Raw genomic sequence first — 24,108 nt, forward strand, 5'->3', positions numbered from 1 at the left:
CTGACTTCAACAACTCAGTTCCTACAACAACTCAGAGACCTAGGGTTTAATGGCTATTTGTCTGCTCCCCCAGACTATCCCAGTCCCCCTGTAGTTGGGTGGGGCCACATGGCCTACTCAGTTAATGGACTTTGAGAAAAAGCACACCACTGCCGGCTGTAGCATCAAACGCCAAGAGCACACAGCTCTCTCTCACCTTTTCCAGGGAGCAGGAAGCTGCTGGCTAAGCTGGACCTACAAGATGAGAGCAGCTTCCATCATGGAGCCTGAAGGGGTCTCGAGAGCTGCCTGATCAATACTCAGAATACTCGGAAAAGAGAAATCAATGTTGTGCAGACCGCAAACACTTGGTGGGCTGTTTGTTACTGCAGCAGAGCCCACCATCATCCTAACTACTATACTCCCTAAGACAGCAGCAACCCAGACACTTCCCTGGGAAGGGAGAAGCTCTTTCGAGTATCTACCTCAGTTTCCCCAGTCTCTCCATTGCCGGCTTACTTGAATATGAAGTTGCACCCGTATCTTCTGTTTTTCTTTTCGTCTCCACACGTTCACTTCCCCCACACAGGCAGACTTTCAATAAATATTCGTGCAGTGAATCAGTGAATGAGGAAATGAACAATGAGTGGATTTCACTTGTCGGGGTGGGGGCAGATGTCAACGGAGCAGCGCATTGTGGGAGCGAATGAGTGGGTCCGTAGAAAAGCGTCCTGGAGGTGAATAGAGCAAACCTGTAGAAGGTAAACCTTAGGGGAAGATACACAGCACCAGCTGAGGGGCGGACACAGGAAGGATGTGTAGGTGCGTGGCCTCCTTTAGCGAAGAATGCTCAAGGGTCTTTTCTTGAAGGGAAGCATGATTGGTTCAGGTGGAGCTCAAATGTCCCAGTCAGCTTTCATCGCCGACAAAACACCTGAGACGATGAACTTCGAAAGGAGAAAGGTTTGTTTTGACTCACGGTTTTAGAGGTCCCAGTCCATGGTCACTCGGTCCCATTGCTTCTGGGCCTACGGAGAAGTAGAAATGTGGTGGGGGGTGTGGTGCAGCAGAGCTGGGAAGCCAAGAAGACTGAGTAGGGGGTCACACCTCCAGTGACCCCACTTCCTCTCACTAGGCCCCACATCCTAAAGGATGCACCACCCAGAATGGCACATGACCGAGTTTTTTGTATGGGCCCTTTGAGGGACATTTTCGACCCAAACCATAACAGCAAGGTACAGAGGGAGGGAAGCTGAGCCTGTTCACGAAGAGCCAGACCCAGGGTTAATTTCTGAGGACCGAGTAGCTAGCATGAAAAGAAAAAGGACCTGCCCAAAGCAGACCAGCCCTGAAAAAGCAGGCGGAGGCCTTTGCTGGAGCTGGGATGGCAGGAGGGAGAGTCCCCAGCTGAGAGGGAGAGTCCAGCAAGCAGAAGTAGACCCAGGGAGCGGTCTGAAAGGTCCTACCATTTTAACAAGAGTGGTGGCTGTGTGAGCTATTTCTGGCTCGCTAGTCTTTGCTGAAGTGCTGGGTCTAGTGCTAAACTCATTTCGGGAAGGTAAGGTATCTTCCTTGTGTGTGTGCATACCACACACACTAAAGCGTACGTTCTATCAGTGGGCTCCAGTCCTAACTGGAAACAGGATTCTGCTGTGGTAGAGGTGGGTCAGGGGAAGGAAACCAACGTGTGAACTTCCAGTGGGGTACAGAAAAGGCGGCCCTGGAAAAGATGCCTGGCACTTCAAACAAACGGCTTTTGTTTCTGTCTATGTAAAGTAAAATGCTGAGCGGCAACCAAATATTTAAACAAGGGATGGATGGACGGTGTGATAGGGTGAAGGTCAACTCTGTGGTTGCCTGGGGTTGGTGCTCACTGTCTTCCCTGGATACTGGCTGGAAGGCAGTGTCCACATGACACTTATGTGTACAGGAGCCAAATGAACTCAGCTAGGGAGAACCATAAACCTGGACCTGGACATTCCTGCAGCCTGAGCTGGGCCAGTGGCTACTCTGAGGGACAGACAGTCTGATCAGGGGGCAGACTACCCCAGTCCCTGTGATCCAGTCTTCTGCAGGGGGAATCCATAGGCATTTGCTAGGTGGCAGCTGTTGTTTAAGTTGTCTTCCTCCCTCCACTAGAACGGTTGGGGACTCAAGTTCATCAGAACAGTCCGAGGAGTTTCATCTTGTTTTTCCACTGTGGTTAAAAAAAAGAAAAAGAAAAAGAAAAAGAAAAAGAAAAAGAAAAATTCCCCATTTCCACTACTTCCCAGTGGGCTCACGGGGTTCACCATCCTTAAAAAGGAGTCCTGGAAGGGTGAGGCCCTCGCCACTCCCTGGCAACCACCAACCTGCTCTCTGTCTATGGATTGGCCTATTCTGAATAGTTCACCATCAGTAGATGTGACTTGTGCCTTTTTGTGTCTTACTCCACGGTTCCCCAGGGTCATCCAAGTCACAGCAGGCGTTGACTTCTGCTGATGGCTGGTTAGCGTTGCCTTGTGTGGGCCGATCCCATTTCACCCACTCGGCAGCTGACAGATACACAAGTTGTTTCCACTTTGGGAGCTATCGGAAATCATGCTGTCATGAATATTCATGAGCCTTTTTTTTTCTTTAATTAAACTGTTCCGAGTTTTTTGGATGTAAACCTCAGAGTGAAATTTGTTAGGTCAGATGGCAATGTTATGTTTGACTTAAAGAGAATAATTGGTACCTTTTTAAATAATGTAAGGGTGGAGGGTTCTTTTAGGGGCTGCTTAGCATGTGTGTATTCATTTATGTTAGGAACATGTGTGTGTGTGTATGTGTGTGTGTGTGTGTTGTGTAAGCCAGAGGTCAACATCAGAATCATTCCTCAAGAGCTGCATACCTTGATTTTTTTGAGGCAAGGTCTCCTGTTGGGGTCTGGGACTCCAATCAGGTTATGCTGGCTGACCACTGAGACTTAGGGAGCTGCCTGTGTCTGCTTCCCTGCTGGGACTCTATGTGTGCCCCATGCCTAGCTAGCGATATGGATGCTAGGGAAGCAATGCAGGTCTTCATGATCGCTTAGCTAGCCCTTTGCTGTCTGAACTACCTCTCAGTGCAAAGGTAGGTAGGTCGGGCTTAATACTGATTTTACAGGCATTTGTGAGTTATCTCATGAGGGTCCTGGGATTTGAACCCTGGTCCTCATGATGGAGCAGCAAGTGCCCTTTAACCACTAAGCCATACTTCCTCTCCCTCAAGTGGAACAGTTGCTTAGCACTGGCCATAGTTAAGTTAAGGGCAGTTTCTGGTGAGACAAAAAACATGCTCTAGTTATGCATGGGCAGGAGGGCTCTGGACAGATGGATTTCAAGAGTGGGGAACTTGACACCCTCTTCCTGGGCTACGAAAATGGCTTTGCATATGGCTCTGCTGACCTCTGAGATGGCCGTAAAAGGCAAAAGTCTTGGTGCTGGATTAATTGGGGGGATTTCTAGAAGCCAAATAAAAACAAGAGTTCCAAAAATGAAATGCAGAAGTTCAACCAAACCTGTGACGCCAGATGGTTAGAAATAAAGCACGCACATGCTCAGTCATTTTCTTCCGGCTCTCGTTTTGTGACGATCTCATCTCGGTCTCCGACCTGACTGTGAGTGAGACAGCTCTAGAGACCTTGGTGCTTTCCTGCATGTTCACAATATAAACAAGAATTAGGTCTCAGCCCAAAGAGAGCGAGTGTCATAGCAGAGCCCCGTCCGCGGTCTCAGCACAGACAGAGCATCATAACAGAGCCCCGTGGTGGAATTCTAACTGGCTGCAGCCCTTTCCTTTGCACAAACGCCATAAAAAAAAACATGGGTTTCTCCTCAGCTCTCTGGCTTTCTTCCTTGATCCAGTTGAACTGCCATCTTTGGTGGTGGGGGGGGGGGTCAGAGGAACACAGACTGCATGATTTCATTGGTACATAATCAACTGGAGTAGCCAGAAACCAACCAATAGTGACTGATGGGAGAAGTGGCAGGAGCCCAGAGGTCGACTGGGAAGGGACACTGGGAGTTTGGGTGTGGCCGGAATGTTCTGTGGTACCAGAGACTACTAGTTACGAAGGCAAATGTACTTGCCACAGTGTCTGTCAGTCACACCTCAGCCCTAGTGAAATCCTGAGTTCAGAAGAGCTGCTGGCGTTCTCAGAGCTTCAGTCTGCCTAGCTGTAGGGTGGGAAGGCTAACACCATATTCCCTAAGGCGGTGGTGGGAGACTGAATGCTGAGGTCGTGCCTGGTCCTGAGGCTGTGCTATGTTGCCAACCCTTGTGCACGGCAGGGGTTATCTTTACAATTTCTCCGTGAAGGGCAGGCTTAGACTGTCAAGCCTTGTTCCTCCTACCTCTGTTTTTTTGGCAGGGTCTCCCCTCCCCCTATGGTGTGAATCTCTTCTTCCATTGACAAGGACGGTGCTCCACCCTCAAGTCTGTTACCCTCTGTAACGGCTTTGATCCCTAGTATCCCAAACTTCTCACTGCTCACACATCCTAGGACCAAAGTCTTTGCTGAGCTGGTCCTGAGACGTCGGTCCATCCCTGTTCTCACTAATAGTAGCATGGCTGTTATTATTATCTAAAAATAGACCCCGTGCTTGTCACACTTGGCCAGTGGGGCCTTTGAATGTCTATACAGTTGAATATATCAGGCCCTACTTGGTAGGTCTTTGATGTTTCACAAACACTTGCCCCTTAGGGTCTCATCATGTAGCCCAGGCTGACCTACACTTAGCATCCTGTGTAGGCCCCCTGAGTTCAGTGTGCCACTATGCCTAACTCATCTGTCCTTTGCAAAGTCCATACACTTTTAAACCGAAGTTTCTTTAATAAAATGTATGTGTTCCTCTACAGCAGAAATGGGGAAGTGGAATAAGTCTGTGCAGAGCGGATGTCTGTAAAGTGAATCTCATAACACATCCTTTCTGACGCAGACTTGTTACAACCTTACTCCCAGGTTTTCCAAATCCAGCAGAAATACTTCTTTTCTGTTTGGGCCTTCATAGCTGCCTCCTTTCTCAAGTAGGTGTTCCTTTCTAGGTACAAGCTGGTTAAAGACTCGTGTGTTTTCGCAGCCTTCTTGCCCTCAGTAACCATATAGAAGCATCCAGCCACGGGCAGGGCAGTCATTAAATAGCTGGCCTTCACCCAGATCTTGTTTTTTTTGCAGCATTGAGCATCTCAAAGGAGATTGTCTCCAGGATTTCTTCCTCCTTTTTGAAGCGCCTTGACCACGACAGTATTTTCTTGAAGTCTGCGTGTTTGTGCACTGGCACTCTGTGTCTAAGAGTGGTAGCTTTCCTATGGCTTGGTGCAGAATCCATGGATCCTTTTAAAGTCGGTGTTTCTGCAGACCCCAGAGATGTGGAAGCTTTTTTTTTTTTTTTTTGAATAATATAAAACCAGGTCCAGCTGCCAGATGCAGCTGCCAGATGCTGTGCCTCAGAACAGGAGGCCACGGAGCATCTGTGGCCTCCTGTTCTGAGGCACAGCATCCCTCGGTGGTCATGGCTTTCAATTAAAAAAACACAAATCTTAAACACACAGTTTGATTGATTTTTGTTTGTTTGTTTGTTTGCAGCACTAGGGGTGTCGTCAGGTAAATGCTCTACCACTGAGCTACACCCCCAGCCCCAGTTTGGTTAGTTTTGGCAAACTTAGATGCCAGTGTAAGCTGCATTCTGACCAAGGCAGAGGGATGTGTCCTCCCCTAGACGGGTCCCTGGTGCCTTGTAGCATGCCGGCAGAATCACGCACAGGCTCCTTGGAGAAACACCATGGTGATCTCCAGGGCTTGTTGACCACCCTTGAACTCATGCTCTGCCTTGGTCAATCTCCAGCTACCAGTGTGGAATTGGAGTTGTAACTGGGCAGAAAGACCCACAGTGAGTCTCGTGAGCCAGGACAATTGGGACCATACTGTGCCCCACCCAAGTCCATCTCTCTGCTGTCCCGTTCTCTCCCCAGACAGCTACCGTTTCTTCCGGATGGAAAGAGGTAGTAGCATACATGGGGGCCCTACGTTATCCACTGGTACCCACGGGGAATTTGTTCCAGGGTCCTCTGTGTGATATCTGTAGATGTTCAAGTCCTTTACACAAATTGATAAACATCCTCACAGAACCTGCACACATCCTCCTGAGTGGCAGCCTTCTCTATATTAGTCAACAATGTGTGGTCGCAACAATTGTTTAGGAATGACAACAAAAAATTCGGTACAGTTCAGTACAGATACAAGATATTTTGATTTTGTTTTTATTTTGGAAACAAAGTATTATTTTGTAGCCAAATTGGCCTTGGATGTGTGAATCCCTCGGCTTCTCAAACCCTGGGATTACAGGCAGGTATTATATGCTTGACCCCAGACACAACTTTTTTAAAAAAGACATTTTTGCTGGTCACTCCTGGCCCCTCTGTCCAGTGACCTGCTGCCCCACACTAAGACGGGCCAGTCCAGTCTTAATGTCGCTTGGGCCATCTCTGGTTGCCCCGGTGTCGTAGCGTCTCTGCTGTGAGAAGGGTGGTTTGGCAGCTCCAGCTGGCGTTTTCCTAGGTTGCTGTAGGCTTGAAACAGCCCTGTCTTCCGAAGGCTCAGCATGCCACTCTTGCTGACTGGGGTGTCTTCAAGCACTGGTCCCCCAGATCTCAGGAAGGCTGCTCATTTTGGCAGTCACATCTTTCAGAGGTTTCTCAAGACACTTTTCATAGAGCAGTGGATATTCAAGAGAACTAAATTTGAAGCCAGTATAAAAGCTTTCCCTATAACATATGTGGTGTGAAACATAATCTGTCAGTCCTTAGCCTCTTGGGATTTTCATGGATTTCTGGTTCATGAGACTGAATTTTTTTTTTTTTTTTTGGTTTTTCGAGACAGGGCTATACCATTTTGTACTTTTACTAACTGCAGGTGAGTATTCTGTATGCTCCATATCCTTTGCCATCAAAGGATCTTCGTGTGGCGGTCCATTTATGCCGCCACTAGAACAAACACATCACAGTCAGATCGCTTTATAATGAACACAAGTTTATTGGCTCACAGTTCTGGGAGCTAGCAAGTCCAATATCAAGGGGACAGTACCTGGCGAGAGTCTTCTCTCGGTATCATAAGCATCTCATGGTAGAAGAGGAGAGAGAAGAATGGAGCACGAGCACGGGAGGGTGTGAGCCCACAGAGATGAGGAATCCACTCTGCGATCATCACATTGGCCAGTTCTTCCCATCGCTGCCCAACCACCTCTTAAGGGCCCCACCTCTCAATAGTCTCCCATGGCAATTAAGTTTCAAGGAGGAGGCAAACTTTTGAATCCCGCCACTTTGCTTTGAGGAAGAGTCCATTGGGTGACCTTGGTTTTGGAGCCCGTGGGCGGGAGTCACTGTTGGTCTTCAAATGTTGATGGCTATTATTTATAGAGCACACATTAAATGTCTGGCTTTGTCTTTAGAGCTTTAGTAATATCATCCTGCTTGAGCCTCACAATAATGCTATGAAATATTAATGTGTTATGTTTTAACAACTGAAATTAATAGAGCTAAAGAAAACTAGGTAGAGGTTATGTAACTTTCTGAGGTCATACACTTAAGAGGTGTCAAAAGCCAGGGGTGAAGACAGGCAGTTTGGCTCATTAGTTTAATCACACACACACACACACACACACACACACACACACACACAAATTCTGTCTACAAAGTTAACTGGCCCTGCCATTGTTAATCCTTAATCTCATCATTCTTTTCATCAGATACACTTTTCTTTATCTCTCCTGCCTTCATCTCGGTGGGCTCATACCCCCTCCAAAAATGAGCTGAGGTGTTGTAGAATATCATTTTAAAGTGTGTGACTTTTTTATTTATGCTGCATTTGTGTAACTCTGTGAAGCTGTGATTCTTTGCCTGTCTGAAACACCTGACGGTCTGTCTAATAAAGCGCTGAACAGCAAGAACAGTAATAGGTAGGGCTAGCAGGTAGAGCAGAGAGTATAAATAGGAGACGTTGGGATGGAAAGAAGAAAGAACAACAAACAACAACAACAAGAGGAGGACATCAGAGGTCAGCCACTCAGCTGCACAGCAAGCCATGGAGAAAGAAGTAAAGGTATACAGAAATAAAGAAAGACAAAAGCCCAGAGGCCAAAGGTAGACAGGTTAACGTAAGAAAAGCTGTTAAGAAAGAAGCCAAGCTAAGGCTGAGCATTCATAACTAAGAATAAACCTGTGTGTGATTTATTTGGGAGCTGGGTGGTGGGTCCCTTAAAAATCCAAAAGAACAAAAACAACAACAAAAACAACACTCATTTTGGCGTTTCAACGTGAGGCTTGAATATCCATCGAGAGCCTGAGAAAGCTGGAGAAAAAGAATATGGCTCCTTTAAGAGTTTGTGTCTGCTGGTGAGCCCTTGAGCAGCCAGTTTGTTAAGTAGGAACAAAAAAAAATGAAGTAAAAATGCCTGCCACACCACAAGCACCAGCGTTCTAGAGCTCCTGGAAGGTTCAGTGCAGTTCCTGGTCTCGAACCTCCGGGCTGCAAGCTTTGGGCTTGGCTTTCAGGACCCGACCTGAGGGTAGGCAGAGCTGCTAGAGTACAAGAAGGACCCAGGTGCAGCTTAACAGTCTAATGTTAGCTGGTGAGGTCAAAAAGAGGTTAAAAGATAAGCAGTAAAAGAGGTCCAGATGGAAAAACAAAAACAAAAAACAAAAAACCAAACCTCTAAACACGTTCCAGTGTGTTTTACAATGTATGTAGGCTTAAGAAAGAAAGAAAATGGGTATAGGCAGATATAGAAATAAATAGATTAAAAATAATAAGTAAATTCTTTAAAGGGACAGTAAAAGTAATGTAAAAGGAAAAAAGCCACGTAAAGATGGGAAGCACAGGGAGTCTGGATCCTGTGCTGATTTTAAATTTTTTGATTGCTGAAAAGTGAAGGACAGCTGCTAAGAGACCTGGGATTGAAAAGGGACTATGGAAATAAACCAGCCTAGGTATTTTAAGAATGCCTTAAGTTTAAAAAAGTTAAAAGATGTATTTGTTAAATGGAAATCAAAAAACGCTTTGGAGAAGAGGTTTTGCTTTTGTTTCCATAAGAAACAAGGCTGTGGGTTAGTTCCACATTGATACGGATCTGGTTTGATCAGGGGAAAACGCCTGAAACTTGACAGGTGGTATCTATCAACAAAGGTTATAACTGGTCTCCCCAGGACTTGGCCAATATCTCAAATTTTCTCTCTGGCACCCTAAAAATACTTCGCCTACATTCAGCAAGAAGCAGTCTAGAGAAGACAACATCTACCTTTCCAAGTGAATAGGGGGTGTGGGTGGCCTTTGACTATTTTGTGGGTCATGGAAGTTTGTTATAATTAGGGGAATATAGGATAAAAAGACAACTATTAACCTCAGATTTTGGTATATGGTACAAATTCAAAGTCAATTTTGTTACACTGTGTATATGTTTCTCCTCTTGTTTAAAGGATTTTGTATATTGATACAAATTTAAGGTTATTTTTGTTACAACATATTGTATATATGTTCTTCTCCTATTTAAGGTATTGTACCTATGTAGTTCATTTAAAAAGTATGGTAAAATTCTAGTTTTTGAAAACTATTATTAAGAATTATTTAGGATAATCAAGAAACACAGGTCAGTAGTTAGCAATCTATAACAATCAAATTTGTAGCTATGCTAGGTATGTTTTCTAGATCATATATAGATTTTAGATAGATAGGATGGTCTTCAAATCCTTCAAAGACCTATAGGATGTGGTATTTAAAATGTTTTGTTAATTTAAAGTTTTTCATGACAGTGAGACACATCTGCTTCTGGCAGTGCCAATTTACTCTCAGAGAAGATAGGGTGTGAAGAAACTCCTTATAGAGTTTTCTTTGTGGCAAGGTTAGCCACTGAGCAAAGAAACTGCTCTTGCCTTTGACTGCTGACTATGTGCTATGCAGACTGGACATGGCAGGAACCACAGGAAAGTGACTGCTGCAATCTTTGCCCAAAACAAGGCACGTTGGTCCTTCAGGGTTCCTGCTTCACAAAAGAAACTGCCAGACATTCTTCAGGACACAGAGACACAGAGGAAAGTGACTGACAAACTGCCAATATAGGTGGGACAATCTTTCAAATTTCCTGCTTCATTGAAAAGTCTGTCAGATACTATGGGCCTGTAGGCTGAAGATGGACGTCCCAATGTTGCAAAGGAACTCTGAGTGACTGTTTAAGTAGTCAGATGTCTCTGTCAATTCTAGAGTTTTTTGGAAGTTGTCTTGGAAGTTGTTTGCAATGCACTTTTTGTTTATTTAAATAATATTCTATTCTTCTTTGATGGAGTTGAAGACTAGATATAGTTGCAGTTTTCCTTAGATGTGACAGAAAGTAAGGTAGGTATAAAATTTTGGATTTACTAAGATAGGATAGATTATAGAGTAATTTCCTTAAATTTATCAGACACAAATTAACTGAAATTCAGTACACTGTGAATGTAATCTTTACTCGATAATTGTTCTTATTGTGTACAGTCTTTCTATGCTAAAAGCTAAAACTTCACTTTGTTTAGAAAGAAAAAAAGGGGAAATGTTGGGGACTATGATTTTAAGGTGTGTGACTTTTGTTTCTGCTTGTATTTGCTTAACTCTGTGAAGCTGTGATTCTTTGCCTGTCTAAAACAACTGAGGGTCCTAATGAGGAGATGAACGGCCAATAGCAAGGCAGAAGCAAGGATAGGTGAGACTGGCAGGCAGAGAGTATAAACAGAAGGAGAAATCTGGAAGGAAAGAAAGAAAGAGGAACAGAACAAGGAGAGGAGGACATCAGGGGCCAACCACCCAGCTACACAGCAAGCCACAGAGAAATAAGTAAAGGTATACAGAAATAAAGATCAAAGCCCAGAAGATAAAGGTAGAAAGGTTAACATAAGAAAAGCTGGAACAAGCCAAGCTAAGTTTGGTCATTCATAACTAAGAATAAAACCTTTGGGAGCTGGGTGGTGGGCCCCTCAAAAAGCCAAAAAAACAAAACAGACATGCACACAAAAACTGGTAATGATGGTGGCACATACTTTTAAACCTTAAGAAGCTGAGACTCAAGGATCACAAGTTCAAGACCAGCCTGGACTACATGGCAAGTCCCACATTCAAAACAAAAAGTATGCGGTGTTTCGGTGTTTGCATTTCCTTTTGTGTTTCTGTTATCACCTGCCCCACAGCTGCTGCCCTTTAGATTTGTGGGGCCGAGAAGAGCAGGGTCATATTGTGTTTATCTTCCTATCCTTGACCATTTATTGAGCCAAATTCAGTGTTTTTCTAAACATAAGAGAAGCAAAATCACCAAAGTCCTTCAGTGGGGGCTATTTCATAGAACGATAATTCAAGCCAAACAAATTGGATGTGTTTTTCTCCTTGGAGAGAGGAAGGCAAAGTCAACAATACAGATACCCCACCACCACCACCACCACCACCACCAATGATCAAACCAAGAACCTCATGCATTTTAGGCTAGCATGTTATCATCAAGGGGCATCCCCAGCCCACCCTTTCCTCATGTAGTAATGAGTGAAAATGGACAAGATGTCTTAGGGACCCCAAGGTTTGTCCCTGAAGGCGAGAAGACAGTCTTCATTTGCCAATGAGAGGCCCTTATCTCTTGCCTGGTTACGTCTCCCCAAGGTATCTGCTTGTCTTATCTGCTCTTACCTCACTGGTAGTTTCTAGCTAGCAAGCCTGCTGCCTCATAATCAGTTATGTTTTCCCATCCAGAAGAGGTAGGAAAAGCACATAATTTGTGGGGCTCAGTGCAGAATAAAACTATAATGCTTATGAAGAAGCCTACGAGGGTGAGCCTGGAGAGATGGCTCAGAGATTAAGATCGCTTCTTCAAAATCACAAGGATCAGAGTTCAGATCCCGGCCGGGAGATGGTGGTGCATGCCTTTAATCCCAGCACTCGGAGGCAGAGGCAGGCGGATCTCTGTGAGTTCGAGACCAGCCTGGTCTACAGAGCTAGTGCCAGGACAGGCTCCAAAGCCACAAAGAAACCCTGTCTCGAAAAAACAAACAAACAAACAAACAAACAAACCAGGGTTCAGATCCCAGCATCCACACAAGCTGAGTGTCCCTTGCAAAGGTCCAGAACTCCAACTCTGAGCAGTGGAGAGACACGAGGGTTGCTAATGCTTGTTAGATTCCAGCCTCGCTGAGAAAACATGAGCCCCATGTTCAGGGAGAGACCCTGTCTCAAAGGAAAAGGTGGGGAGTAACAAAGGAAACCCTGTGACACTCTTCTGGTCTCTGCACAGTCACAGTTATACACATGCACAGATACATGCGTGCCCGAAATAAAGCTTTAAAAAATAATTCTAAGGAACAAGAGGGTGTTAAGTCTTTTGTGAGGCACACAATGGCAGAGATCACACGCTCTTGGCTGCAGTCTTTAAAGAAGACTGAACCCTCCCAGCTGTCCTCCAGTTTCTGAAGATCTGCCTGCTTCTGCCTCCAGAGGGCTGGGATTAACATTGTACCACCATTGACCTCAACGATTCTTCTTTCCTTTCTTCCTTCCTCTCTTTTCTGTTTTGGTTTTTTGAGACAGGGCTTCACTGTTGTGTAGCCCTGGCTGTCCTGTATCTCACTCTGTAGAACAGGCTGGCCTCCAGAGTGCTGGGATTAATGTGGCCCCACCACACCTGGCCTCAATGATCCTTAGCCCAAAAACGGAGAAGGAAAGCATCTAGTGTTCTGTGGCATGTTTCCGGTGGGTCCCTGGCAGATGCCCATCTGTGGTGAGATACAGTGCATCCTCTAGAGAGACGCTGTAGTCTCTCAGCCCCAGGAATGTGGTGGCATGAAGGAAACTATCTGCTAAGATGAGGTCATTAGCCACTACGAGACGACTGGTATCCTTATAAAAGGGGAAAATTGAACAGATACGCATGAAGATGACGGAAAAATTCACCCACGTGTATGTGCGTGCACACACAGAGAATGCCATGTAAGCAGGTCGAAATTGGAACAATACACCTGGAAGCCAATAAGTACCGACAGCTGGCAAACCTGCAGAAGTTACCAGTGGCACAAACAGAAAACAATACTGCCCTACCTCCTGGTCTGAGACGTCTACCCTCTACAGCTGCGAAATAAATTTCAGTGGCTTGAGCCCCAGTTTACGTGCCTGCCTTCTGGTTGTGCAGCAAAATCACATCACCATCCCTACCAAGCCTCTCCTGTTACTCCTCTGACCTCCTGACACAGCTGAAAGTCTAGGTGTCCCAAAAGGATTGGGCCAGAGATGGATGGGATCAGGGCAATGCCAGTTGTGTTTCCTACGTTAGAGGAGCGCTGACAACACAGAGGCCTCTTTCAGATTCCAGGAATCGACGATCACTCCTGTCCTTGTCTCAACCCCAATTTAAAAGCCATTAATAGCAAGGGGCAAGTCCTACACTTGGTGCAATGTTAAAAGCCCAGGAGTAAGGGCAAATTGGCAGGTGCCTGAATCCACCATCCTCTTCTCAGCTCAGGGCGACGCGAGTCTGCTTTCTTTTTGCCTCTAAGGCGCCAGCTCAGGCAGGCTAGTCCGGGAGGAAAGGCGTCCCTGGATGCCAGGCTGCGGAGCCACCGGGGGAAATGCAAGCGGACGTGTGTGCCCGGTGCCTGGGGTCAGAAAGGGAGGAGGGCCGCTTTGTGAGGAAACAATTTGCAGAGCCGGCTAAAGTGGGAGTCGGGCGGGCCGTCCGGACTCAGGCACGCATGCACCCCGCGGTAGGGCAGCCGAACAGGACCAGCGCCCCGGAGCGCACCCTGACATGGCCGCCGAAACCGGGCTCCCGAGCCGCAGCCGTGACTCGGGATGACGCAACCACGGCGGGTTGCATCAGCCCGCACCCTCGCGCTCAGCCCGCCCCATCGTCGCCCTGCTCCGAGCGCTGATTGGGCCACGTTGGGCACTGACCTCTGTCTCAGCCAATGGGCTGCAGCCACAGAGAGCGCTGTTTGTCGGGCCCTGGTGCGCAGCGCCCATAAAAGGTACCCGAGACGGGGGCGCGCGTCCCAAAGACGCCAAGTGTCGTTGTGCCGTGTCCGACGGCTGCGTCGCCTCCCGCTCGGCATCCTTGAGCGCAGCCGAGCCGCAGACGCCGCAGGCATGGAACCCGAGCCGCAGCCCGAGCCGCAGCCTGAGCCGCAGCCCGAACAGGTCACGCTGCTGGTGAAGAGCCCCAACCAGCGCCATCGCGACTTGGAACTGAGCGGCGACCGCAGTTGGAGTGTGAGCCACCTTAAGGCCCACCTGAGCCGAGTCTACCCCGAGCGTCCGGTGAGTGGGGGGTACCGTGGTGCCACGCCCGGCGGGGCTGCCTGAACTCACTTGTCACGCACTGCAGGGCGCGGGGCTCCTTCCTGCCCGACCGTCCCCGGTACCCCTCTGCTTGCCCCAGGATCTGTCATCTCTTCCGGGCCTCCACCCCTCCACGCCTGCTTCCTGCTAGCTCCTTGTCACTTTGCCTCCCTGTATCTCCTTACTCCCGAGGATGTCACACGTCAGCTCCACGTCCCCATACCTCTTCCTCGTCCTCCCAGGTAGCACACAGCCAAGTCAGGGAAACAGTAATTTGACCTTGGATGAGTCATTTCCCCATCTAAGCCACAGTGACACCCCCCACCCCAAAGACAACTCGGTGACTAGGTGTTCCCAATTCGACTTGCATCCATAAGAAATGTGAATGCTGACAAACAAGACTTCTGGGTGCAGCGAGGACAGAAGAGTGCTTGTGCCAGCTTGGGACAGAGGGCGGGGGTGCGTGCCCAGTCACCAACTTCTGAAGGTCCGCGCCCAGACGCTAGACGTGGCTTTTCTCCTGCCACCTTCCGTTGGCTGCCCCTCCCTGTAGCTCAGCGTTCTAGAGGCTTTCCTTAGTCCGGGGGAGGAGCCCCCTTAACTTTCTAGCAAAGGGTGATTGAGAAAGGAAGCCCTGGAGTCGCCCTGAGTCTGGTTTGACGACTTCCGTGGGTCAGTTAAGGAGGCTTTCTTTTTTAGTTGACACATCTGTCAACAGCTCCCTTAGCCCCGCCCACCCCTCCGGTCCCTGCCACGTGACGGAGACTCTGCTGGACCTTCCTGTATTTACTTTGTACTCTGATGTTATGTAAGTGTCCACGAGTGCAGTTCTGGATCAAACGGGAGAGGGCAATCGGGTGGCTACAGACGGGGACTTGGAGCGGTTGGTTGCCTTCGAGCTCCAACCGGCGGTGGTGGCGCGTGGGTTTCAGTTTTTGTTCCGTACTGTAGGGAATGTAGACCAGACTTTTCCCTTTGAGTTGTTAGGAACTTTCTTACTCTGAATGTAAGCTTCCAGCCCCATGCCCTCTGGAATTTGTCTGTGCGGTCTGTAATATCTCCAAAGCTGTTTCCACGAGACCCGGTGTCCTTGTTGGGAGGTGGCAGTTAGGCACATATGATGCTCGTGTGATCTCTGGTTGCATCATTTGTAGAACGCTGTGTTTTGAGGCTTGTTTTTCTCAGGCAAGGAACATTGGGCCTCTTGGATTTGAAGACCTGAGGGGGTAAATACAGGTCTCCTGGGTATACCAATCTGTGCCTTAAAAATTACCATGAATGGGGTACCGGGAAGTACAGCGGGGCACTTCTGTATTGCAGTACTGGGAAGGCCAACACGGGGGGGGGGGGGGGGGGGGGGCCGGGGGGGGGGGAGGGGGGGGGGGGGGGGGGGGGGGGGGGGGGGGGGGGGGGGGGGGGGGTCATGGCCTCCTGGGCTATACTAGTGAGCGCCTCTCTCAGAAATTAAGGAAGAAAGCATGCTCATAATTTCTGGAGTAGTGCTGCCGTCGGGTGGGAACCCCAACTTTATAGTCATTATTTGCTTAGCATTTTATTTTCAAATTGGCCTTGAGGACAGAGTGTCAGTTTGAACCTTTAAAGGAAGAGAACAGTTCAAATCCACAGGCAACTGTGGTTTGGTTCAGCCTTTGCTGGTGGTTGGCTTCACATTTAGAAGAATATTTTGCAAATTGACGTGAATAGCATTTACCAGCAAAGCCAGTCAGAGCAACAGCGAACACAACATCCAGTATGGTTTTTGTTTTAGGTGCAGTGTCAGAAAGCCCTTATAGATGCTGATTAGTAAATGCAGATTGTTTTGGTTTTGAGGCAAGGCTTCTTAGCCCAGACTAGCCTGAGTTGTTCTGTATCTGAGGCTAGCCTTCATCTTGATCTTTCTGCCACTACTTCCCAAGTACTGGGCTTATAGGCATGTACCACCATGCCTAGGTTGGTGCAGTATTTTGAGATAAGATCTGTCTAAGTACATACTTTTGTAAGTATGGTTAAAGAGAAATTTAAAAATAGATTTTAGAAATGAGAATCATATAAAAGTGTGTGAACTCTTGTTGTCTTTGATGTCACTGGTGTGGAGGAGAACATGGCTTGGAATCTTGGTCCTAGCAGTAGGCCACCTCAGGTGCTATGGGCGAAGACTGACCATAGGTACACTGAGTTTTCACTGGAGCCAAACCAGGTTTTAAAGTTTGTTGCTGCTGAGGCCCTAAATGCAGTTTGTGTTTTTCGCAGCAGGAAGCAAGTCTCCCTCTGAGTAAGAAGTAAGGGATGTGACCACAGTTCTTATGGACTACGGGATCATTTGCCTCCCGAATTTATTTACATATATATTTGAGATTAAAGTTAATCACTTTCTAATAAAAGTTTTGCATATGAGAACTTAAAAAAGTCTTGTGTGGTGTTGCGGCAAACGCTGGGATCTGTGCTGACTTTGCTTTTCCTTCTGTTGTGCTCAGCGCCCGGAGGACCAGAGGTTAATTTATTCCGGGAAGCTGCTGTTGGATCACCAGTGTCTCCGAGACTTGCTTCCAAAGGTACTTTGTGGCATTTAGCATCAGCTTTGGGGTGTTGTCAAGCACTCGCGGGTTGAGTCCTGTTCCTAAGGTGTCTCTTATTACACTCTGCAGCAGGAAAAGCGACATGTTTTGCATCTGGTATGCAATGTGAAGAGTCCCTCAAAAATGCCAGAAGCCAGCACAAAGGTACGTGACCCTTTTGTGATAATAACTATTTGTGTCTTCGCGTCTCATGGGAGGGAGAAAGGAAGTTGAGTGAAACTTGAAAGATGTTCTAGTGTTCCCTGCGCCGTCGGAGCAGAACTTAGAGGCCATGTCAGCACAGTAAAGGCTGGGTGTAGGGGCCGCAGACGCAGAATACCTGCTGTGTGCAAAAGCAAAGTCAGGCCTCTGGCCTGAGGTCACTGTGTGTCTGGAATACAGCACCAGGATGGCTCTTGAAAGTGGGTTTACATTTGCAATGAACACATTTCTCTAAGGAACATTTTGCTTTTGTTTTTTTTTTTGGGACAGGATTTCTCTATGTAGCCATGGCTGACCTGGAACTCACTCTGTAGACCGGGCTGTCCTGGAACTCACAGAGCTCCACATGCCTCTGCCTCCCGAGCTGGGATTAATGGCGTGTGTCCCTGCAGCCAAGCTAGTAACATTACTTTTTATAAAGAGTAGTTTATATTTCCTGTAGAAATTTCTGTCATGATTATTGGGACAGGAAAAAGCCACAGTCTTCCTTGTATCATCTCTAAAGACTTTTAATTTGACAGACTCATTTGTGTTTTCACTCCACGATGCTTGCTTAAGTATACACTAAAATCTTCTAGTGTGCTAAAGGACTTACATTTGCATTCCAGTTGCATTTCCTGCAACATCTGAATATCACATATGCTGCCTCATCATCTATATCATCTCGAGGGTCCCATTTAACTTCGAGGCTTTATGGTTTAGCACCGTACATTTTAGCATCATCAGGAAGCTTTCTCACTAATGACAATTGCGTTTGGAAGATTTTCCTGAGACTACAGTAGTTATTCTTAGGGAAACAGAAACGTGACTAATGTTATTTTTAGTGCGTATGTGCGTATGTATTAGTTATTGGTATCGATATAGAGAGGTGTTTTTGCCGGGGCTTGAATCCAGGGCCTCATGAAGGCAAGGCGAGAGCTCTACCATTGAGCTGCATTCAGCCCTAGTATCTGTATGTTGAAAATTATTGCAGTGAACAAATAGAGATTTTTTTCACGTTACATTGTACTTAATTTGTGCAGTTGAGGGCGGGGATCAGGATAGGCACTGGTAGCAAGGCAGCGCTCTTCTCTTGATTGCACACAGTTGCATCAGGTCCTGTGCTCTGACCTTTGTGTTCCTCAGAGCACTGAACCCACAGAGCAGCCGGCGAACACTAATCAGGCACAGCATCCTGGGGATTCCTCGAGTGATGGTCTAAGGCAAAGGGAAGTTCTTCGAAACCTTTCTCCCTCCGGATGGGAGAACATCTCCCGGTGAGTGTTCATGACGACCGTGATTGTGCTCCATTTGTGTCAGGATGAGGCGTGTTCGCACAGGTGCAGTCGGAGCTTCAGGATGTACAAGATGGCTTCCTCTTAAAGGCCTCATGGGTCTGTTTTTCTTACTATTAGTCTCTTGATATATATTTTAGAAAGTAGGCCCATGAAATGAAAACACAGGCCTTTTAGCCCCTAAATGGATGTGCTTCCCGATGGCTGCCATCTCCCTGCAGCCCTGTCCTTATGGCTTCTTAAGTGACCCTGCTCAAATGACAGAATTGATGACAAGATTGAAAAACAAAAGTGAAGCAAAGTGCCGGGCAGTGGTGGCGCACGCTTTTAATCCCAGCACTCGGGAGGCAGAGGCAGGCAGATTGCTGTGAGTTCGAGGCCAGCCTGGTCTACAGAGTGAGTTCTGGGACAGGCTCCAAAGCTACAGAGAAACCCTGTCTCAAAAAACGAAAATAAAAAAACAAACAAAAAGATGGAGCGGAGTTTAAAAATGAAGTGAAAATACACCAGTTTTATTTTTTTCTCTTGGAGAATTTCCTTTCGTAAATGAAGTAAGTAGTAAGTTTTTTGAGGTACGTTGCTAGATTTAGGGATAGGAGGGGAGTCCTGATAAGCTAAACTCCAGGTCGGGAACCTTCTGGCCTTAAGGAAGATGCTTTATTGTTCTGGACATCTTGTTTGGGATGTCTTTTTAGGAACAGAAGCATTTATTGCTTCGCCATTTTTATTTTTTTTTTGTTGTTGTTGTATTGATTTATCGCTATGCAATTTTTATCAGTTGTGTTGAGGTTTCTTGACTCCTACCCAACAAGGCATGTAACAGATTATGGAATGTGGGGCTTCCTCCCCTCATGTGCATAAGAAGCGCACAGCCCTGAGCCTCTCATGCGCTTGCTTTGGGCAAGGGAAGGCTGGTGCATGCCGGAAGAAGCCAGTCTGGCATGGCACAAACCGTGTCTAAGAGTCAGGGCCTGGTCTTTTAGCTCAGGAGCTGTGCGAGTCCCTGACTTTCTGAGCTGCACTGGGCTTTCTGTAATTAGGGTGGACTCTCTCTACAAGGTTGTCAGGTAGTTATCTAGCTGTGTAGTATACCAGGTGACCAGTCAGCACACAGGGAGGGTGTCACCTGCACTCACTGGGGTCAGGGAAGAGGAGCGATCTTTCTCAGGAAGGGCTTGGGGATGTAGCCGGGCTGTAAAGCCTGATGAGTGGTTCCAGTCCTGGATGAGACTCACGAGGAAGAGCATCAGCCTGTCTGCATGCTGTGCAGCTCTCCCTGCCGACATGGTGGGGACCAGGGCGGGCAGGGCCCTTGTTTCCCATGGGATCTGGTGAGCCACCACGGGACCCTGTCTTCAGGGCTGCTGTACTCGATGTCCAGGGTGCACCATACAGTTGGCATGGTGGGAGCCGTCCTGTCTTTCTGACTTTAATTGCTGATTATAACTTATTATTTAGCTCTTTATCCCAAACCCACTCAAAATGCCCTTCTGTTTCAATCTGCATACAGGCCTGAAGCTGTCCAGCAGGCATTCCAAGGTCTCGGGCCTGGCTTCTCCGGCTACACAACCTATGGGTGGCTGCAGCTCTCCTGGTTTCAGCAGATCTATGCAAGACAGTACTACATGCAATAGTGAGTCCCGCCATGCTGGGTGTGGCCAGGGCTCCTTGGGATGAAGAGAAATCGAGAAATCCCATCTGTGCTATAAAGTGCGGAAGGGAGAGAGGGCAGTGGCTTTCTGTCTGCCAGAGTCCTGTTCTTTGTGGTCTGGTGTAGCAGAGTGGAAACAACAGCTTCCTGATTTGTGTATTGATGTAGAATTAGTTCCGGATAAGCTTTGCCATGTGGCTCCTCTCAGACATTCTAAAGACATTTTTCATAGACATGGTGCTCAGTACCTTTAGTGGCTCTTAGTTCCTCACTTGAATCCCCACATCTGTGAGCCAGAGGCAGGTAAGTTTCTGTGAGTTCGAGGCCACCCTGGTCTACATAACAAGTTCCAGGCCAGCCAGAGATCAGAGATATATAATGAGTTTCAAAATGTGTGTGTGTGCCCTAACACACACACACACAATCTAAAAAAGATTCTTCTCTAAAATGAAGACAAGCTAGGCTTATGCGGTCCTAGTCATACTGTTAGCCATGGAAGCCCCACAGGGCCGAGAGCACCCTGTGTTTACGACGCCCTGCCTTCAGCAGTGTCTGCTTCTGTTGCTTTTGTTTTAGCTTGGCTGCCACTGCTGCATCAGGAGCTTTTGTCCCAACACCAAGGGCACAAGAAATACCTGTGGTCTCTACACCAGCTCCAGCTCCTATTCACAATCAGTTTCCGGCAGAAAACCAGCCAGCCAATCAGAATGCAGCTGCTCAAGTGGTCGTTAATCCTGGAGCCAACCAGAACTTGCGGATGAATGCGCAGGGTGGCCCTCTTGTGGAAGAAGATGACGAGATTAACAGAGACTGGCTGGACTGGACCTACTCGGCGGCCACCTTCTCCGTTTTCCTCAGCATCCTCTACTTCTACTCCTCGCTGAGCAGGTTCCTCATGGTCATGGGCGCCACCGTGGTTATGTACCTGTAAGCAGACGGTTCTCTCTTCTCCTTACTGAAAACGACACTGTATTGTGGCTTGAGTACAGGCGCCTTGTTTCAGTCTCTGGTCCTTGAAGGAGGTTTACTTCAATCCTGTCGTTCTGGCATTTCCAGTGCGAGGAGTCCACGGCTTGGCTGTGCGTCAGTCAGAGTGCAGAAACCCCATGTTAATGCCAGAGGAATAGTCTCATTCTCCAATAAGTGAATAAATGACCTTTCAGGCTGGTGGGCTTGGGAGGCACAGGACAGAGTCACACTGCAGCACCGAGAGGGACAGGACAGAGTGGTGTTTATCAGGCTGTGGCCGCTTTGCAGGACAAAGGTCAGACAGTGACTGTTGTCTCAGCCATGAAGGGCCAGTGACCCTTTACACAGCTGCTGCTTGCTTCAGCTGTTCATGTGTACAGCAATGGCTGCCGATGGGAGATAACTCTGCATCCTCTCCCGGGGGACATTTGGCAGTGTCTGGAGGATGTCACAGCTAGAGGGCTGGTCTGTGGTTGAGTGAGTGGCAGCAAGGGCTGCTTCCACGTTTCCGGCAGTGTACAGGAGAGTTGACACTGTGAGGATCCGGCCCATGAAAGCTTGGCCTACAGGGATCGGTCTCTGGTTACAATGGATAGAAGGAAGTTTTTCTTTATAGTAAAAACGGGTTTTTATTTTAAGTTTTAAAAATGTAAGAAGTACAACAAACAATATGTTGTCTTGAAAGTTGAATTTTGTTAGATTTTCCAATTAGAGTCTTTTATCAAATATTTTTGTAGTTCTTAGAATCAAATATTTATGTGACCAAACTTAGATTATTATTACATTATGTATATATTATATTATATATATGTATATATAGTTTTATGCATGAATGCATTTCTACTTCTGTCAAGTTTGGTTTGTTTTCATTCCTGTGGTGCTAGGTGTAGGACCCTGGTCCTCCTCCATCCAGGCAAGCAAGCACACTTTCTCTAACTTACAGTCTCAGCTTGTTCCTTTTTTTTTAAATTTTGAGACAGGGTCTTGCTGACCAGACTGGCAATGAACTCACTCTGTAGCCAAGGCAGGCTTTGAACTTTGAATCCTTCTGTAGCCTCAGGATGACTAGGCTCATGCACTGCACACTGGCTCTGTCGAGGTTTGCAAGGGCCAGGTTTAGTTCCTATTAACAAGCATTCTTAACACACACTGCATGCCAGCTGTTAACTTATTGCTGGTGAATAAAAGGCAGCTCCTGCCTTTAAGGACCAGAGGCCTGAGAAAATCTAGGAGACGGACAAGCCGACTGCAGGTGGCATCGCACGAGCTTCGGTGCCTTAGTCTCTCGCGTGGCTGCCACGTGGCTTAACTGAGGGTACCTGTCTGTGCTTTCCTCAAAGGCATCACGTCGGGTGGTTTCCCTTCAGACAGAGGCCAGCTCAGAACTTCCCGGGTGATGGTCCTCCTCCTCAGGAAGCTGCAAACCAGGACCCCAACAATAACCTCCAGGTACAGGCCTCCCTACCCTGCCACACGCCCCAGTCCTTTCAGACTCGTGGTCTGCCATGTTTTAAGGCTAAGTGTTTCATGGTTTCAAAAAAAACTTTATTCTTACAGCACCCATTTTTAAGACTTTGACTATTCTATATAGGCATATGGCAGCTGGAATTTTTGCATATGTTATGATTGGGGGTTGGGGTGATGGCCCACGTTTTGAGAATACGAGCTATGTGACAGTGCATTTAACTATGGAAAGTGCTGATGATAGTCATTCTGATCGATTTACATAAGCACATCTCAGAATAGATTTCCTGAAGAGTAATGTAGAAGCAGATTCTTCATGAGGCATATAGGTGCATAACCCTAAAGGATATATACTTTGTAACAAAAACTGCCTCTGTAGTCTGGCTACACTGACCATGGCCTTGGTTGGTTTCCTAGCCCAGGGCGCTGAGCAGATTGGAGGACTGGTTAGTCTGTGGCCAAGTTCATTACTGTAGCGGAAGGTCAGGGTTCTTCTGTCAAGAGCAGTTTCAGCTGCAGATGTGCTGTAGACACTGAGGGGTGCCTCCTGGCCACGAAGGGCTCATCCCCCAGGACTGGTCGGCCTGCCAGGCTTTGCCCTGACCTGTCCTCAAGAGAGATGCCCTCTAGACCCTAATTGGTTTCCCCATTGTGGTTTTGCCTGTAGGAAGGCACGGATCCTGAGACGGAAGACCCCAACCGCCTCCCCGCAGACCGTGACGTGCTGGACCCTGAGCAGGCCAGCCCATCGTTTATGAGCACCGCATGGCTAGTCTTCAAGACTTTCTTTGCCTCGCTGCTTCCTGAAGGCCCGCCAGCTATACCAAACTGATGGTACTTGTGCTGTCGCTGGCGGCTTTGACAGCTTGGACTGGATCGTCTGGCTCCAGCTCATTGTCCTCACCTGGCGTGACTCAGCAGAGTCATTGACAACCCACAGGGTGGCGGTGTGCTTTTGTGCCAAGCAGAAGCACAAACTAAGACATGAAGCCGTGACACAAACTGAACAGGGCCCCTCATGTCTTTATTCTGAAGAGCTTTAATGTATGTATACTGTATGTAGTTTCATAGGCACTGTAAGCAGAAGGCCCGGGTCGCATGTTCTGCCTGAGCACCTCCCCAGATGTGTGTGCATGTGTGCTGTACATGGAAGTCATAGACGTGTGTGCATGTGTGCTCTACATGGAAGTCATAGATGCAGAAGTGGTTCTGCTGGTTCGATTTGATTCCTGTTGGAATGTTCAAATTACACTAAGTGTACTACTTTATATAATCAGTGAATTGCTAGACATGTTAGCAGGACTTTTCTAGGAGAGACTTATGTATAATTGCTTTTTAAAATGCAGTGCTTTACTTTAAACCGAGGGCGACTTGGCAGAGGAAAAACCTTTGCTGGGTTTTCTGTTCAATAATAAAGTTTTGCTATGAATGACTGTGGCAGAGACTCCCATTGTCCTGGCAGTTTGCTGTGTCCCTTGTCACTGGAGAATCAAGAGTTCAGCTGCTGATTCTTAACCCCAATACTTCTTTTCCTAAAGGGCTGTTTGTACCAGTGAGGGAGGAGACGAGGCTATGGAAGCTCCTGTTAACGAGGGCCATGCCTGTGTATGTCCACATTTCCTACCTAAATATCACTGGCTTATGTAGGAACCCACCAAGGTT

The 24,108-nt window shown here is 47.4% G+C and overlaps 1 protein-coding gene across 2 annotated transcripts; it reads left to right on the forward strand.

Annotated features, from left to right (window-relative positions):
• The first annotated feature begins 13,810 nt into the window (after positions 1–13,810).
• Herpud1 (homocysteine inducible ER protein with ubiquitin like domain 1) lies at positions 13,811–23,883 on the forward strand. Of its 2 annotated transcripts, none has more exons than XM_050144101.1 (8): positions 13,811–14,290; positions 16,786–16,863; positions 16,957–17,031; positions 18,175–18,344; positions 19,873–19,995; positions 20,590–20,940; positions 22,323–22,431; positions 23,114–23,883. In XM_050144101.1, the coding sequence occupies exons 1-8, from the start codon at positions 13,826–13,828 to the stop codon at positions 23,276–23,278; spliced, it is 1,536 nt and encodes a 511-aa protein (XP_050000058.1). In that variant the 5' UTR covers positions 13,811–13,825; the 3' UTR covers positions 23,279–23,883. The 2 variants fall into 2 exon arrangements, with proteins under 2 accessions (XP_050000058.1, XP_050000059.1); XM_050144102.1 differs by having other exon boundaries at positions 18,214–18,344.
• Positions 23,884–24,108: the final 225 nt, after the last annotated feature.

The sequence above is a fragment of the Alexandromys fortis genome, unplaced genomic scaffold (assembly GCF_014885135.2).
Source record: "Alexandromys fortis isolate MF-2015 unplaced genomic scaffold, M_Fortis_MF-2015_v1.1 scaffold_1, whole genome shotgun sequence".
NCBI lineage: Eukaryota > Metazoa > Chordata > Mammalia > Rodentia > Cricetidae > Alexandromys > Alexandromys fortis.

Coding starts and splice junctions, on each gene's coding strand:
- Herpud1 (XM_050144101.1), top strand. CDS start 13,826: ATGACGCAACCACGGCGGGTTGCATCAGCCCGCACCCTCGCGCTCAGC. Junction 16,864..16,956: donor TCCGAGACTTGCTTCCAAAG/GTACTTTGTGGC, acceptor TACACTCTGCAG/CAGGAAAAGCGACATGTTTT. Junction 22,432..23,113: donor ACCCCAACAATAACCTCCAG/GTACAGGCCTCC, acceptor TTTTGCCTGTAG/GAAGGCACGGATCCTGAGAC.